Below are 16,390 nucleotides of genomic sequence, written 5' to 3'. Positions count from 1 at the left end.
GTAAAGCCAAGTTTTTGCCCAACATCACGTGAAGACGTTCAAAAAGTAGCCAGAAGACGTAAATTAGATTTAAATGATTTATTAATTAAGAAATGTTACAAATGTGATCATTTTCTCGCTCTAACATTCCTTCCAGAAGAATCTGCCAATGCCTGACACTTTAAAACACAAAAGAAAAAAAAAGGATCTTCAGTAAACTGCATCTCTACATACATCAATTAGTTAAATCACAATAACAAAAGTTTGGTTAGCAGAAGCATGGTTGTGCGTGTGTGGTGTGTGCACAATAAAAGTAACTAAAACTGGCACTGGTTAGATTCATTGACTGAAGCTGTCTGCTACTACTTTATTTTATTTCGGTAAATCAGCAGTGTATAAAAAATATAAAAAAGGCCATTGTTTAAGATTCAAAAAGCAATTCCAGCTTGTTTAAAATGACACAAAAAGCCATGACGGGTGTTTATCAACTCGCACTCTGAGTAAGGCTTCAAACCACTGACCTTTAAATATGTGAGCAAAATTACATTTCCACAACAGAAATACTCTTAAATAAAACTTCGCTTTCAAAAGTCAACTGTCACCACTTCATGCTGCCACCTTCCAAAGTGACCTCTGATGGCTAGCTCAACTGAAAACCCTCAACAAAAGTGACAAACCTTCAACTCTAAAGAGAAAAAGAAAAGCACTAAATGTATTAAATGTTGGCATATGACAAAAAATGAGGAAGAAACAAAATATATACAGCACGAAAAAACATTGTATGCAATATGCAAAGGCGTCATGTTGCTTTGGGCAACAACCCTATTCATCCCCACGCGCCAAATATAAGCCAGTCTTCACTGAAGACCCCTCATCCCAACAACCCCCACCCCTTCCCACCCACACATATCCGCTCATACACACAGAACATCACGAAACACGATTACGTCACTAAGCCTGTTAGTTTGGAAAAAGGTGAAGCACTGTGAAACTCCCCAACCCTTTCTCTCCCTCCTCCCCGTCTCCCCCCTCTTTAGTCGGAGAGGGGAGACAGGTTGTGGGTGCAGTCGTTCCACTCGTCCGTCTCTGGGTTGTAAACCTCCATCGTGTTGAGGAACTCGTTGCCGTCGAAGCCGCCCACAGCGTAGATGGTTTCCCCCAGCAAGGCCACGCCTGCGTTGCTGCGTGAAGATGTCATGCTACCCAGCATCCTCCATTCGTTGCGGGTGGGGTCGTACATCTCCACGCAGCGGAGCGCGTGGGAGCCGTCGAAACCGCCAACGACAAACAGTTTGCCTGGACAGAGTGAGACATTAGTATCATTAGAATGTGACAAATCACTAAGTTGTGCAAAAAAATGTGAGTCATCCAAATTTGGACTTAGTTTCAGCAGGTTGTTAAAGGGGACATATCTTTTAATGGATATTCTCATTTTGCATGGGTTTGATATTTTTGGGTCTTTATTGTTCACAGTGAAAAAGTGAAAACTGCATAATTCTGCGTTTTTCCAGAACAACATTTTAAAAAGCTTGCCTCTGAAATGGGCCGTTCAGAACAGCTGCAGGTTTCTACGTAGAACCTGCTTTTGCTGAAATCGACCAATCGTCATTCACCTCAGGCTGCCTTCTTGCTCTAGCATGTAGTCAAGATTTCAACTTAACATTCGATACCTCCTGGTGATTCTACCTCGTACATATAAGGGCGAATAACCGATCATGGAGCAGCCATGTTTTCTACAACTTTGGAGTGACAGTGCAGTGTGGCGGCCAAGTGGTCACTCCAAATACTGTCAGCCAATCGTAGCCAAGGTCTAACCTTTGAATGGCAAAACGGCTTGTTCGTTTCAGGAGGAAGGAAAGGCTCTGGAAACTAATTCAATTAAAATATGTATACAATTTTTAAAAAGAAACAAACTTTACCAGCGTAATTCAAAAACGCGTTAGAATAATAGAACAATTATTGCGTAGCCAAAATATGTCCCCTTTAAGAACACACAACACGATGTTCATGCAAATTGAAGAAGCCGCTTCTCTCCGGTTCAGACATTCTCACCTTCGTGGACAGCAACGGCGGCCCCCCTGCGAGCCACATTCATGGGGGCGATCAGGGTCCAGGTGTTGTTCTCGGGGTTGTAGCGCTCCACAGTGTTCAGGCAGTTCCACGACTCCGCGCCTCCAATAACGTACATGAAGCCTTCTAACTCACACACCGCTGCCTGGTGCCTCCCTGAAATCAAATTATCATAATGAATACAACTTTCTATTTTCCCCTCAGACTGAGAACGTCACAAGACTGTGAGATGTTCTTTGATACACTGTTAATGTTCTCTGTTCAAATTATCAAATTTACTGGAGGGAATAGTTAAAGCTTTCTTAAACTATTATTCAGCTTGATGCTTGTAATTAAATCATGTTATATGTATCAAATTGAATTTCCTAAATGTGTGACTGCGATGAGACGTACTGATGTTAAGGGAGGCACAGTTGGACCAGGTTTTAGTCACAGGGTCAAAAGCATCACAGTTCTTCAGGCCCTTCTGCCCGCAGGGGTCCGACCCGCCCACAACATAGAGCTTGTTGTTTAATGAGCAGACACCTATAAAACAGAAAGGAAAGGAATGAGCTAAAAAGGCTAATTAGCCTAGCCAACAGGAAATGGAATCAATAAAACCAATCATCAGTTAATGGATCCTTGCAGGAGGGGCTGACCTGCATTGCAGCGGTTGGTCCTCAGCTCTGGCACTTGAGCCCATTCATCAGCATGTGGATCATACCTCTCCCCGCAGCTCAGCTCGTCAGAATGTCCGTTTGAGCCTCCGATCACGTACAGCTGACCCTGAGAGGAGGCATAAGATGATGATGCATCAACCTGAGACTGCAGTAGTCATTTAATATTTGTTGTCTTGAATACTTGAAACTACAAGCACCTACTGATGTTAAGCCAATAGAATATAATACTCAAATATTTAGACAGGGTAGTGAGGTGTAATGGATACCTCTAAGTATTTGCACAAGACAGTTGTTTAAACACTGAGTAGGCGCACATGCAGACGGAGTGTCAGTTTGAGTCAATAAATGTGAGATAAAGATGGATCGTAAAGTGTACCATGAGCACAGCCATCTGGAAACGAGCCCTCGGAGTCCGCATGGGAGCGATGAAGGTCCAGCGGTCCTCTTTGGGGTTGTAACACTCCACAGTCCTCAGACACTCTTCTCTGTTGTATCCCCCTGCATGAACATCACGATGCAACAAGGTCACAGAAGAGCTCTACGGTCCTGCTTTTCTTACAGTTTCTTTTTTACATAACCGCTATACTAACAATAAATATTTCAGACACTGATGCTCAGATGCATCATTTATCTGAGGTCTGCTTCAGTAGAGCGGTGCAAGAGCCACGAAGACTACTGCACAACAAAACGCCTCAAGGTAAGTTTGTCTCTGAATTCGAAGCCATAAGTGTAGCATGTATCTTCCTATACATCCCAGCCTCATTTAGCTACACTTCTACATATCTTTCACATGTATTATAATCTAACCCTGCTCAATGCTAACCTGCTGCGATGAGTCTTCCGTTCAGGGCTGCCGTGCCCAGGCCGGAGCGAGCATAATGCATGGGTGACAGCGGCTGCTCCTCCAGCTCCTCGGGCTGCGCCTCGAAGCTGAGGCTCTTCATTAGGCAGGGGGTGGCAGAGGGAGAGGTCTGAGGGCTGCTGCGACCGTGCAAGAAGATCACACACAACATGCCGTCCAGCACGGCCAGACACAGGTAGGTGTTGTCTATGGGTGAGATTGGAGATTGTTACAGCAAGAAAAAAAATATTTCAACAAAGTAATTTGTCTTGCAGTAACCAGAAAATGCACTTACTTGTGGTCTTCTCAGAGGCGATGTACTTCCACTCTCTCCTGGCCGTCTGTTTGGGGGCGTTTGCTGCTTGGTTGGAGGGCGACAGGCTTCCTGAGGAGCTGCAGCTCATCTGTCTCTGGGCACTCTCTCGTACGGGTTTCTTCTGCAAGAGCACAGTGCAGCTACAGAAGCCAAGCTTGCACCACGGGCCCACCAGTGGCCAACACCAGCTCAACTACACTTTTGTCTAAGTAAACTTGTCCGAATGTGTATTGAAATCTCACGCCATCTCAAGCCGAAAACACAGCACTGCAAACTACAGTCTCGGACCACACTACAATCAGATCTAACTGCACACAGTTCAGTCACAACTCAAAAAACACAGCTGGTCAGCTGGTTGAGATTAGGTTAAAAAAACCTTAATATGGCATTAATATATGCTCAACAGCACAGCCAGACAGACAGCATAGCTCATTTGAAGCTAATCTACTACCTTTAGTCTTTACACTGTGGTTACATTTTACTTTTAAATGAATATCTACTTGGAACCAGGCACAGGCTGTGTAGTGTTTTATGCATGGCCAGGCACAAGCTGTATAGTAAAACTAGACACTGCCAAGCAAAACATGGAAGAGGCTTCTCACAAAGAGGCCAGGCACAAGCTGTTGAGTACCTGCACAAACTGAAGGTGGTCCTCCTCGCCACCAAACACCTCACTGTGCCCCTCAATCACCAGCCCTCCATCCACCAGCTTATGGTCAGGTGAGTAGTACAGCGTTTGCACCTGTAAGACAAACAGGAACAACATACCCATGTTGCTGTCTCCATGGCAACACACTGAGATCCCCAGTATGAGGGGGGGAAAGGAGTGAGGGAGGAGGAGGAGGAGGGAGGGAGGGAGGGGGGGCAGTGCTGTGAAGAGGAAGAGGGGGAGGGGACGAAAGCTTGGATCTTGAGTCGCTTGAACGGAAAGCTTCCTTTAAAAAAACAGACACACACGCTGCTGCCACTGCATAGAGCGGGTTAAGTTTTTGAGCCCAACAAGGAATCAGACGGAGAATCTCCTTAATTTGCATCTAAAAAAAACAAAGGAGCTTGTGAAGAATGTGAGGCTGCATCTGGAAAGATCTTCTGTGAAGAGGAGAAGGAGGAGGAGGAGGAGGGGCTGCATGTGGCCCTATTTCCATCCCTGCTGCTTGGAAACCAGGTCCTCTAGCTGAAGGAGTTGGTCATTGTGATGGCAGCCACAATAGGCCGTCAAATCCAGATGACTTTACAGCAGTAGTGCCGTTCTGAGAGCTATCAAGCTAATCCATAACCCCGATAAAAGATTAAATCCAACAAGATATGAAAGCAAAACCACAAATGTTCTTTTGAGGACAGACAAAGGTCAAAATGAGAATTTGTTGAAGACACTCAGTTGGCCATCTGAAGGGCAGATTTTAGAGAAAGTGAAAAAAGAAAAAGATTGCTGCAATTTTGTAAAAATGTAAAGAAGTTGCAAAAAATATAGAATTTCACCTGGAATATAAATAAACCGGAAAAATACATTTGTACTGTGCAAATCTGCTTATGTGCAATGCAGTTTTCTTTTCAATGAGATTGATTGAATTGCCAATGAGAAACTGATGTTGTGCAGTCGACTTGCATGGATAAGTAGGCCTATATGAGAATGAAAGGTTTTTGATTATTGGCTGTTGGCAAATGCAGAAATGGGATGCATCTGTATATGCATGCATGGACAGATGGGAGCACAGTGTTGCTTGGCTGCAAAGAGAGGCTGCTGAGAGGCAGTAGTGCTCCTCTCCTCCCTCTCTTTTCTCTGACTCATTACCCTGGTGGCTCAGTCCTGGCTCCTCAGTCTGGTCTCCTGCTGCTGCTAATAAACCTACAGGAGAGATAAATCAACGGGGAGGAGTGCCTGTTAGTGCTGGAGCGACAAACACGCACCTGTTCAGATAGTAAAGTGGCAGTGAGACAGTAGATTTAAGGGTCAGACCTTTTGAGGACCTTTGAGAACCTGTGATTTGTGTTTCAGAGGAGAGGAGCACTGTAATACTCAAATGGGGGAGTATGTAAACCAACCACATACCCAAAGGAGAACAGTGGAAAACAAAAAAACAAGAGCGAACAGCAGCTCTTTTCGGCTCACCTCTAATTTGAAGTATGGTTCAGGGGTACAGAGTTTCTTACTGCAAAAACCTCAACAAATCAGAGGGAAAAAAACAACAATCCTGACATAGCAGCATGACAGTGACATGCCATTTCTACTTCAGCCCCCTTAATGACTTCTTAACGTCAAGAACAGGAGTCAGAAGAAGGGGGAAGGGGCAGGGTGGGAATGAATATCAGTTTGAGTGGAGACTTCACGCCCAGGTACTGACCTCCTCCATGAGTCGTTCCAGTTGGTCTCCATTCTCCCAAAGGCTACGCTGCACCCAGTTGAGCACCTTGGAGTAGAGCTTGCCGTTGCTGGGCAGAGTCAGGTTGTCTTCTAGCATTACTTCTAACTGTAAACAAACAAAGGGGAGGAAACAGGAGTCAGTGTTACACAGCGGGATTAAAGTAACTGCTTATCTGAAGACATGAATACCCTGTCCTTTGTTGTTCATTGGAACATTCCTATCCTATCAGCTGATTATTTATTAACTTGACAATAAAGAACATATGATTCATTACCTTCATAATATTTTGATATTGCAAAGGGACATCATAAACTTCAGGATTGTATTAAACTGCATGGGGACCATCCACAGCACCCATTGAACAGCAAACAGGCTTAGACTAAACACGGCCTGAAATGTACCTTAAACATAACCTCACTTAACACATGACCATCTCAAGCTCATTCTTAAACAAGCTTTGTTGATAATATAGGACAACAGCAATCAGCTAATGAGCCAAATATCTGCTCGTCATAAATACATATCATAATGATCAATACGGTCAAGTATGTGGGTCAGAAGTTAAATATTACCCATTATTTTTTTCAGTCCTTACTGGGACTATATCAGTCCAAATGATTCACCTATAGATAATTTTCTAATTACACAATGTGTGTCTCAAACAGTATGCACATTTAATGCCAAGTGTGGCTGACAAACTCCTCTGGATCTAAAGTAATTGCTTTTTTTTGTTTGTCTAACAAAAATCCTTGAATCAATAGTTACTCAGATAATCATTTCAGCACTATGCCTTAATGTAAAATCCTTAATTAAGGTAGAGCACGGGACCAAACGGCACGTGTTTGTATAAACCCAAAACAGCTTCATTTTATTTGTCTGACATGCGCAACATCAGCCACAGCGTTTCCTCGTAAAGTATCCAGTACCGGCAGTCCTCATGCTGAACCTAGACACTGTAACCCGCCCACACGAGGACTTACTTTTGCATATGTTTTAAGTCCCCTGCCCTAAATACATCCTCAGCAGGACTTAACAGAAGGGAAATCTATAAGAGGCACACCTTCATACTCTAAGTATTGTTAATCTCATGTCAAAGACAGCAAGGTAAAAATACAAAGTGTAATCCTGTCTGTTTTTTCAACCCAAGACCTCCAGTGCTGGCTAGTTTTAATGCAGGAGTCAAGGGGGGTCGCTTCTGGCAAAGACCTCCAACATGTTGCATGGTTCATGATCAGAGAATTCTGCCAACTTTAACTTGCTGGTACTTTCACAGAACCCTAACAAACATTATGGCATTCATGCATTTTGAGGTATTACCTTAAGGCGGGGAAGTTTGAGGAAGTCCTCCTGTTCAGACACTTCCAGTAGGTGATCCTGAATGAAGATGTCCACCTTGGCCAAAACTCTAGCGTCTCCCATAGAGCTGGCAAAGTTACGGAAAGAGATGGCGTTCTGGGAATCCATTTTAGACAGCAGGTAGTCGCCACAAATCTGAGAAGTGAGATGGATATGTTTAAGTCAGTAAACTCTCTTTGTAAGCTGTAAAAATCATTGAGTTGAGTGCGGCTAAAAAGAGAAGAAATCTACCTGTTTGACCCGCTCCATCTTGAACCTTTTGGCTGCAGAGTAAACTTCCTTGACCAGTTCCTTGTCTGCCTTTAGCCTGTGTTACAAACAGAGGTTGTTAATCAATTTGAAAAGTTAACAATTTTGCTGTGATGAGGTCAGATGCAAAAGGTCAAAGGTGCTACTAACTGGGCAGTGTAGGCATAGTTGAGTAGGATCTCCACAGCCTCTGGGTCCAAGTCCTCGAAAGTGACGTGCGAGACACCATGAGGCTCATTGTCGCTATTAAAGATCTCAAACAGGTAGGGACTGCAGCAAGCCAGAACAGCACGGTGAGCCATCAGCTCATGACCACACACCTGAAACGAAGAGGCAGAAGAAGACAAACAATCAGCGTGGGTATGTGTTTGTTAAATGGAAAACTGCTGCTGCAATACATTGTGAATTTTGTGTTTTGACATTACAGGAAACATAATCCTCATATATGAACTGAGAGAATGTTCATTATAAAAAAGCAGCCTAATCAACAGTTAAAATGTAAAAGCCATTTCATTCCCTGGTCTCAACCTCAGCTCCTGATTTTCTGCATTTCACAGATGGTGAGAACAGGTTCTCTCACTTGAGAGATAAGAGGACCGGAAACATAAAAGGAAATACTACACTACAAGTAAATACTCAAATCAAGTGTGGAATGACTCACGTGAGTTAAAAGGAGAAATACCATTCATTACTCAGACCCACGTCACTGTGTAATCTTTAAACTGAACATACTGTACAAAAACACCTGTTGCACTGATGTGTTGTGCATCTCAAACTGCTCTGTAATCTCAACAAATTGTTTCTGTTTTTTGTTTTTTTTACAGGTGCATCTCTTAGAGAGCTCTTGTGCTTCACAGAATGATTCAGTATCTTCTCTGAAAAAGTGCCATGGCCATGTGTGTGTGTGGATTTGCATTGAGCGTACCTGCAGTCTAACATCGCAGAACTGACCACTCTTTCTCAGGGCATTCATTTTGGCCACGGTGGAATCCAGGAAACTTTCATCCTCAAAGATCAAATAACCATTTGGAATCATCTTGTTGAATTTTGAAGGTATTTCTGCAGAGGAAAAGTACAAAAATTAAAACATTTTCCCCCCCAAGCTATTATAACCAGCATGCTTGTATTCTGCAAAAAGCTTTCAGCTGTGCAACACCGTAATAGCTGGCTTTATTAATTGATGACAAGAGAGCGGATTAGGATTAGGTGCCTGCAATGTGCATTGTGTATGATAATCCGCCCTATGCATTAGTCATGGACTTACCTAATGGAGAATAGTGTAAATCCAGGGAAAGACCACTTCTGAGAGTAGAACAGGAACCAAAGGTAGGCAAGCAGACTGAGATCACAGAGCAATCCGAGTCTTCTTCACCCAAGGACAGGGATGGGAAGTTGTTAGAAGAAATGCCAGTTGACTAAACAGGCGTGAGCAGGAGGGAGAGGGGGAGCAGCCGCACGGACAAACTATCAGGCTTGAAGCGACTGTAATCAAGTCCTCGGGATCCCGTTGGCTATAGAGTTGTACTTATTCTGTGTTGGTCATACATTATAACCTAGAAGAAAATGAAAAAAGAGAAAAAAGGTCATCAGTTTTGTTTTTTAAAGTGTAGAAAAGGCACATGGCAAATTTTGACATTGATGGCGTCTGTTCTTGACACCCATGTAATGCTCACACGAGTCAGTCCACGTGGTAAATCAAGGTAGCCTCAAGCACAGGCTGGCAGTTGAGAACACAGCCCTCCCTCCTCCTCCTCTAATATTTCAGAGTCCTTTTAACAAGATATTTTCCAAGCCTTATAACTCGCAGTTTCCAAATTCCTCATCTGCACGCAAAATTAAACAAAAGACTACCTGATTCAGGATACATCGGTCACTTCATCCAATTACATGAATTCAGGAAAAAAATCCACATTTAGTCACAAAATGCTGTAAACCACAAGGCACACCGTTGGTAGCTAAACCCATGCCACTGCTCCTTTACAACTACATCCATTTAGTGCTTTAAATCTCCACACCTGCTGCTACGTCCAACCAGGCCAAACATGACCATTTAATCCATCTCTTGCCTTCAGCGCTGTCTCCTCTCTCTCTCTGAAGCAAGGCCACTCCAACTCTATCTTATGTGACAAGCCCCTCTGGCTAGCTCCTCCCTATAGGAACGCTTTAATTGAAGCCCTGACGTATAAGGAAAATGCAGGAGGGAGCAACTTGTGACAGTTTCTTTCACAGCCAGTCAAGTTGTGAGATACATTTGTTTCTGTTTTTTTTAAATGCAACCTCATGGCCACACAATTGGCCATCATAGGAAGCCTGTATGGCTTACAAGCCCAACCCATGCACCCACCCACTCACATGTGCATGTCCCTTCCAACTGAGATCATCCCATTTCTCCAGCTGAAGACATTTTGTTCTGCTATTAAAGTTTAGATTTCACCTGCTGCTAAGCCTCAGGGAGCCCAAACTGAATCCCCGCTAAAACTGTGATCTCGCTTATACCAAAGAGATATCCACAAAGATTTAAATTTAACATAACTGATGTAATTCCAATGCACAACCAATTCACCACTTCAGACTGAAGCTTGGTAGATACTTAACACTGCAATTCTAACAGTTTTATCACCATCCCATATGGGGAGAGGGGACAAGACTGACCACAGCAGCTGCCCCATAGTCTGAAACTGTATCCACACTTCATGTGACAAGGCTTTCCTGGGCAGCGTTGCTTTGAGCGAGTCTGAATCCAAATCACATGCGTTTGTAACTTTTTTTTTTAAAAGCTGTGATTTACTCAGCAGCTGCACATATAATTTACTTGTCACTGTTGCTGTTGTCAGTGGCACATTTCAGTAGCAGCCTGTGAATCATTGGGCAAGAATTTTCAAATAAAATCCCTTAGGTAGCGCACAGAACTTATATAAGAACTAGTCAGTGATAGGAGTCCTCCAACAGATAAAACAGACCTCTGCTCCTCCAAGAAACATGTGACTCAAGGAGGCATTTCACAATCTCTGCCTCAAGAGAAACAGCTAAGATTAGAAAAAAACAAAGACTCAATTTTAAAATAATTTGCAGCCTCGTATGAGCTTTATCTAGAACAATTTCAGATCTTGTTTCACTCTAATAAATTCATTGGTATACCTCAGGCTAGAGTTATCTTTAAGCACGATACAGACGATGTAAAAAACAGCCAGACTAGCATTGGAGCAGACAAACAGTATGCCCTTTGTGTGCTGCTGATATAACAACGGTCTTCTCCACAGTCAGATGGTGTGGAGGAAAAGTATAAAAACATTCTTACAAAAGGGCAATGTGTGAAAGGCCCTTTTGGATTAAATAATATTTCTCTCTTACATTTGTCATCAGCTGAAAATTTTTATGAAACATCAGCGCACTATTACACAATAACTTGTAGAATTCATACCTGGGCTATGCCTTTAAAGTAAATAACATATGTAATAATAACAACAGCAACATGTGTGTAAAAGGCGTCAAGCAGCTGGCTGAACAAAAATCACAGCATCGCTGTTAAGGTGCCAAACTTACGTTCCCGAGTAAACAAATTAGAATTTTATGGCAGTTACATGCACAAAACAACAAAATCCTCAAAAAACCCAGTGACCTACTAAACTCAAAACTGCACACACACACACACAGTGTGAATTTATTTACCAGTCAAGTATCAGAAAGAATAAAAGGGAGGAATTATGCAGAGCCTCTCACTGAACCATTTTTTTCCCTTTTGCGTTTGACCACCCGCGCACTGCACAATGCAAAAGGAAAATAAAAAGGACAAAATGTACAAGGAAAGGATGTAAGCTACGTCAGTCTGAAGGGGGAGGAGAAATAAAGTAACTATGAAAAATTAAATTGCTTTACCGTGAAAAAAGTGCCTTTCACCGTTTCACGGTGTTCACTAGCAGCTGGATTTTGTCGGCAAAGATGTGTGAAAGGCGGATGTGTTAAACTACCGAGCTAAAGCTGCTGGGAAATGTGCCAGCGGGTTTTTTTATGGGTAAATGTGCAAGCACGATGGCACATGCTAGAATATAGTCTTTTTGTATTGCACTGAGCAGCCTTTATAGCAGAGTTGGCATGGAAAGCTATAATTCACCCTGTCTGTGTGTGGACGGAGGAAACACTGACCCAGTTTTAAGTTGTTATGCAATATCTGGCAGAAGGCTCCTTGTGAAGGCTCAAAAGCTCAACTCCTACACATGGTCGGGTCCCACATGTTCGCCTGTTGCCTCCCTCTCTCTCTCTCCCTCTCATTTCTCCACATTGCATTTAACCCAACTTTCTGCAAGGCAGGCTACACCCTCAGCTTAACCTTAACTGATAAGACCATTTTACACCAGTATTACTCTCACATCTAGCAGCTGACAATTCAGGAATGATGCTTGCACACAAAAAAACTTAGTATGAAAGTATGTTGTGTATCTTAAATGAGGGTACTTGTACCCTTAGGGGGTTTTGGACAACTGCAAGGGGGATACTTGAGATGATTTATGTTAATTTGAAAATTATCCTTAATGCATAGTTCTTTAAATAAGTGAACTCTTGTAGGTTTAATATAAAATGTAAATGTCAGTTTGATAAATCACATTTTAGATATGCTTTCAAATTTTAATTTTCAAAGCAATTTTGACCGATGTAAATACACAACTGTGCTAACAAACATAATCACATTCCGGTATGTTTGTTTGTTGAATTAGTTATGTTTAATAAGCCATTTTCAATTTCAAATCACATATGTTAATCAAGACAATGGATTATTGTTGAAATGTAGCAACAACAAAGCTGTTAACTAGGAGAAAGCGGAGGAAAAACCAAGGAAAAGAAAGCCCACAAAATACTGTTAAATCTTTCAAATGGGGAACAATATAGTAAAAAGTTTCAGAACTACTGTTCTAGGAAATTGGTTCCCCTTTTGGTAAATGGAGTGGGGAGATAATAGTTAATAGGTTAAGTCAGTGACTTTGCTTATAGGAATTTATATGTAGTCAAACAAGCCAGGCAGACTTGGAGGGCTGTATGTGTAGATAAATGGGCATACGTTTGAAAACCAGAGAACAAAGGGAGAGAGAGAACAGAGATACAAAAGAGAAAGAGCTAGATTGTTCACAACTTTGTCACAGAGCAGTAGCTCTGAATGTATTTTCTCTCTCCGTTTTCCCCATCTGATTAGTCAGGCACAATTGCAGGTCTGACAGTGAACAATCAATGCTTGTTAGACACCCCTCCAGTGGTGAAGGGAGGCATTGCTGGGTATTTACCCTCATTTTACTGTGTGGAAATTTACCGCTTAAATTTATCACCTCATGAATAAGGGAATTTAAGAAGGGTGTAACAAGAAAAATAATTAAAGATGTAGTAGGCTTTTCATTGGTAGAGTGTAAAAAGCAGCAACTCACATTGATGAAAAGTGATCAATGATCAAAAGCCAGAATTGAAATCCAAATGTACCTCAACAGACTATACAGGACATAAATAATTAGTAGGTCGAAATATTCCTATGCTTGAGCAACTCATTTCGACACAACTTAAGGAAGTAAAAAGGGGATATGTCTGAACATGGCCACCCTCTGAGGAAGCGTGTTATGTTAATCAAGTGTTGTGTTTAAGACACTGCTTAATAATATTTCCAATTCAGTAAGATCGTGAATGTACAGTATCTTTTTTGAGGGTTTTCCAAGTGGCTGTGAGCTCCCAAACCAGCTTAAACGCACAGTAGGTCACACACTACCATGGTATTAAGGCAGCCAGGAGACACTTTAAAGCTCTTTAGGAAATCTGAAACGGCGAGACAATTTCCTTTTACTAGACAATCGATACAGTACACTAGAGCCAATAGTGCTCAACCTCGAAGCAACAATGTGGCATCAATATTGTGCCAAGACACAGCCCAGAAAATCTGACACAATATGGCACTGTAAGGAGGGTGAATAAAGGACAGGATGTACCCACACTACGTTACAGATCATGCCATCCCCCAATAGGCAAGCCTTACAATTGGCCACCCAGTTTCTAGTGTTTGCCTATTCGCTGCAAAGCAATGCCATTAATCTACCTCCCTGCCTCCTCCTCCGGTTGAGTGGCTAACGCACCAGGGCCATGATGTCTGGCGATGTGCCAGAAGTCATATAGCTATACCCGCCACCTAAAACTAGGTCAGGAACGAGATCCCACCAAAAATCTGATTAACTCGATTTTACACGGATTACAAAAGCAGCAGACAAAAGAAATACTTCAGCTCGAGCTGGGTAGGCATTTTAACTGTGCCAACCTACAATTTGAAATGAGATGGAGAGGCACGCGCGGAAGCTGTTAGCATGTTAGCCTAGACAACCTGCTGCTGCTTAGCTAGGATGGGGAGCCATGAGACATCCACGCCGGCTTATTTTTCTTAACGGAACCACTGCAGATACATTCGGTACCTTCCCGTGTCCAGTAGGAAATCAACTGGTACTATTCCGACAGCTGTCAATGTATCGTGAAGCTAAATAAGCGCGTCGTTAATCATCTCGAGCCGAGCGGAAGGCGGCGGTTGGCATGACTTAGTCCGCGCCAGTAACGTTAAAGATTTATTCCATCCGTTACACTCAGTCTGAACAAAGACAACCGCTACTATTCACTCCAGACGAAAAACACATATCAAGCACTAACTTAGCAAACTAGGGACAGAGAAATCAGCCTAACAATGTCAGACTTAACTGTTCCTCCACATTTTACAAGCCACGTTAGTTGACAAAGACGCATGATTTCCTCTGTTAATGTGATAAAGAATGAAAAAAATCTTACCTGAGGCGTTTGACAACAAACGATATTAGACATATTTAATGCGAATTCAGAGTTTGGTTGGTTCGGGAAAGAAGAAAGGCGCAACGCGGCTTCAGGCACGGCTTGTCGGGGTCGTAGTAGGCGTCAGTTCCCTCTCTGTAGGAGAAGCACGTCCACTCTGCGTCTAGTCTGGACTAGATCTGACAGTATGGCCGGTGTGACGGAAAGGCGCGCGCTCCCGACAAAACCTGTGCCACCGCCACGCCGCCTGTGACGTAACCAGCGGAGGGGCGGACGTACAACGCCCACTCCTACTCTGAAAGTGATGAAATCCAGAAAGCAATACAAAGCAAATCACCCAAAGGGCAGGTTAGGCTCTTTTCCAGGAATTATATTACGCCAGCCTTCTAGTGATGAGATACTATTACAATACAATAATAGACACAGTCAGTTGTGGAAGAACAAGGCTCAGAAGCAGGCTACTTGAATAAATGATTTGATGAATTCCTTACGGGAGCTATGTACAACCGTGTTAAGTACTTATTAAATGTCCTGCATTCATTGATTTCAATGTATCTATAATACAGTATATATAATCAGCATTTTAATGCTATTGTTGGTAAAGATAGAGCTGATACATCCTTATGGTAGTTTTAACAATGCATCAACTTGTATGAACTTACAATTAGTTTTGTATGTGATGATTTTATTAGTAATTATGACTGTCTACTAATTGAATAATGACTTCAGCCACATAATACTAGTTTTTGTGATAATATAAACCTAATGAAATGTCCTTATATTAATTGTTTGCCGCATGGATATCACTCAAGGGGTGCAGACTCTCTGTACTCGACTTCAGTTGATTTCATGGATTTCTAGACGATATGAACTGTATAACGATTATCCAGCTTGTCCTTAAGAGTGAGGTTAGAGAGCAGAGGAGTGACAAAACAGCGACCCTGTTTGCCTTGTAGGATTCAGCGGTTTGCAAACCGACACTAAGGGGAGATAATTGCTGTGTTGGATCCAAACCCACTTTCTGGGTTTAACCTGGGGCCAGCTTTGCTCCTTTTTCTTTTGCCTGTCTTGTCTGTATAAAATTCTCTCTTTTACATATCCTGTCTTCTGTCTTTTGAATGCATCAGCCTTTCAATTAACTCTGTCACTGTGCCAGATTCACTTGCCATTTGTCATATTCTCCTCTGCATGTGTCTGTGAGTCATGACAGCACATAGACGAGCACCATTCCATAAGTCGTTTGATGTCCATTAAGTAGGAACATCCAGGTATAATCCTTCTCTACTACTGCACAGACGTCACCTAGTGGAGGAAGAACCCATTCACCTGCCTTCTCTGCATTAAGCTAAAAGCTATCTCAGTACTCAGTAATTAGATTAGAGGATGAGAATCACTTCAATAGCAATGTGGCAGCCATGTATTTGTCTGCATGTGAAGTTGCTTGTGGAGGCCTGGCACCAAATGTGACTTGATGACAGCTGCACATGAGCATGTAGCCCCAGCCTTAGAATCACTCTGACCATTGTGTTGGAAACCACGGTGATAACGAGCAAAGCCTGGTGTCCAGTCAACACAGATTAGGTTTATCAACACAAAGTAATCTCTTCATAACAGCTCTTGTGCTGGTATTATTATTACCACGGTATGTTAGGCCTCCATTTATGTGGGGGTGACATTCCTGACAAGGTGAAAGAAGTTATTGCTGGCTCATGAGCAAGAAAATGTATGGCTGCTTTCCAAGGATGGTCACCTGCATCGT

General features: G+C 42.6%; 1 protein-coding gene across 1 annotated transcript; it reads right to left on the bottom strand.

Annotated features, from left to right (window-relative positions):
• Positions 1 to 63: 63 nt before the first annotated feature.
• On the bottom strand, positions 64 to 14,815 carry ivns1abpa (influenza virus NS1A binding protein a). Its single transcript, XM_069679488.1, has 15 exons — positions 14,632 to 14,815; positions 9,098 to 9,386; positions 8,759 to 8,892; positions 7,984 to 8,153; positions 7,816 to 7,891; positions 7,546 to 7,719; positions 6,208 to 6,333; positions 4,497 to 4,607; positions 3,845 to 3,986; positions 3,532 to 3,756; positions 3,085 to 3,206; positions 2,688 to 2,814; positions 2,443 to 2,574; positions 2,032 to 2,205; positions 64 to 1,275 (listed from the first exon to the last, which is right to left on the bottom strand). The coding sequence occupies exons 3-15, from the start codon at positions 8,867 to 8,869 to the stop codon at positions 1,013 to 1,015; spliced, it is 1,953 nt and encodes a 650-aa protein (XP_069535589.1). The 5' UTR covers positions 8,870 to 8,892; positions 9,098 to 9,386; positions 14,632 to 14,815; the 3' UTR covers positions 64 to 1,012.
• Between the last annotated feature and the right edge of the window lie 1,575 nt (positions 14,816 to 16,390).

This window comes from Semicossyphus pulcher, unplaced genomic scaffold, assembly GCF_022749685.1.
Source record: "Semicossyphus pulcher isolate SPU_LCO1_2020_fin unplaced genomic scaffold, fSemPul1.0.p SCAF_4, whole genome shotgun sequence".
NCBI lineage: Eukaryota > Metazoa > Chordata > Actinopteri > Labriformes > Labridae > Semicossyphus > Semicossyphus pulcher.
The sequence above is the reverse complement of the archived record's forward strand: the minus strand, read 5'-3'. Positions and strand labels throughout refer to the sequence as shown.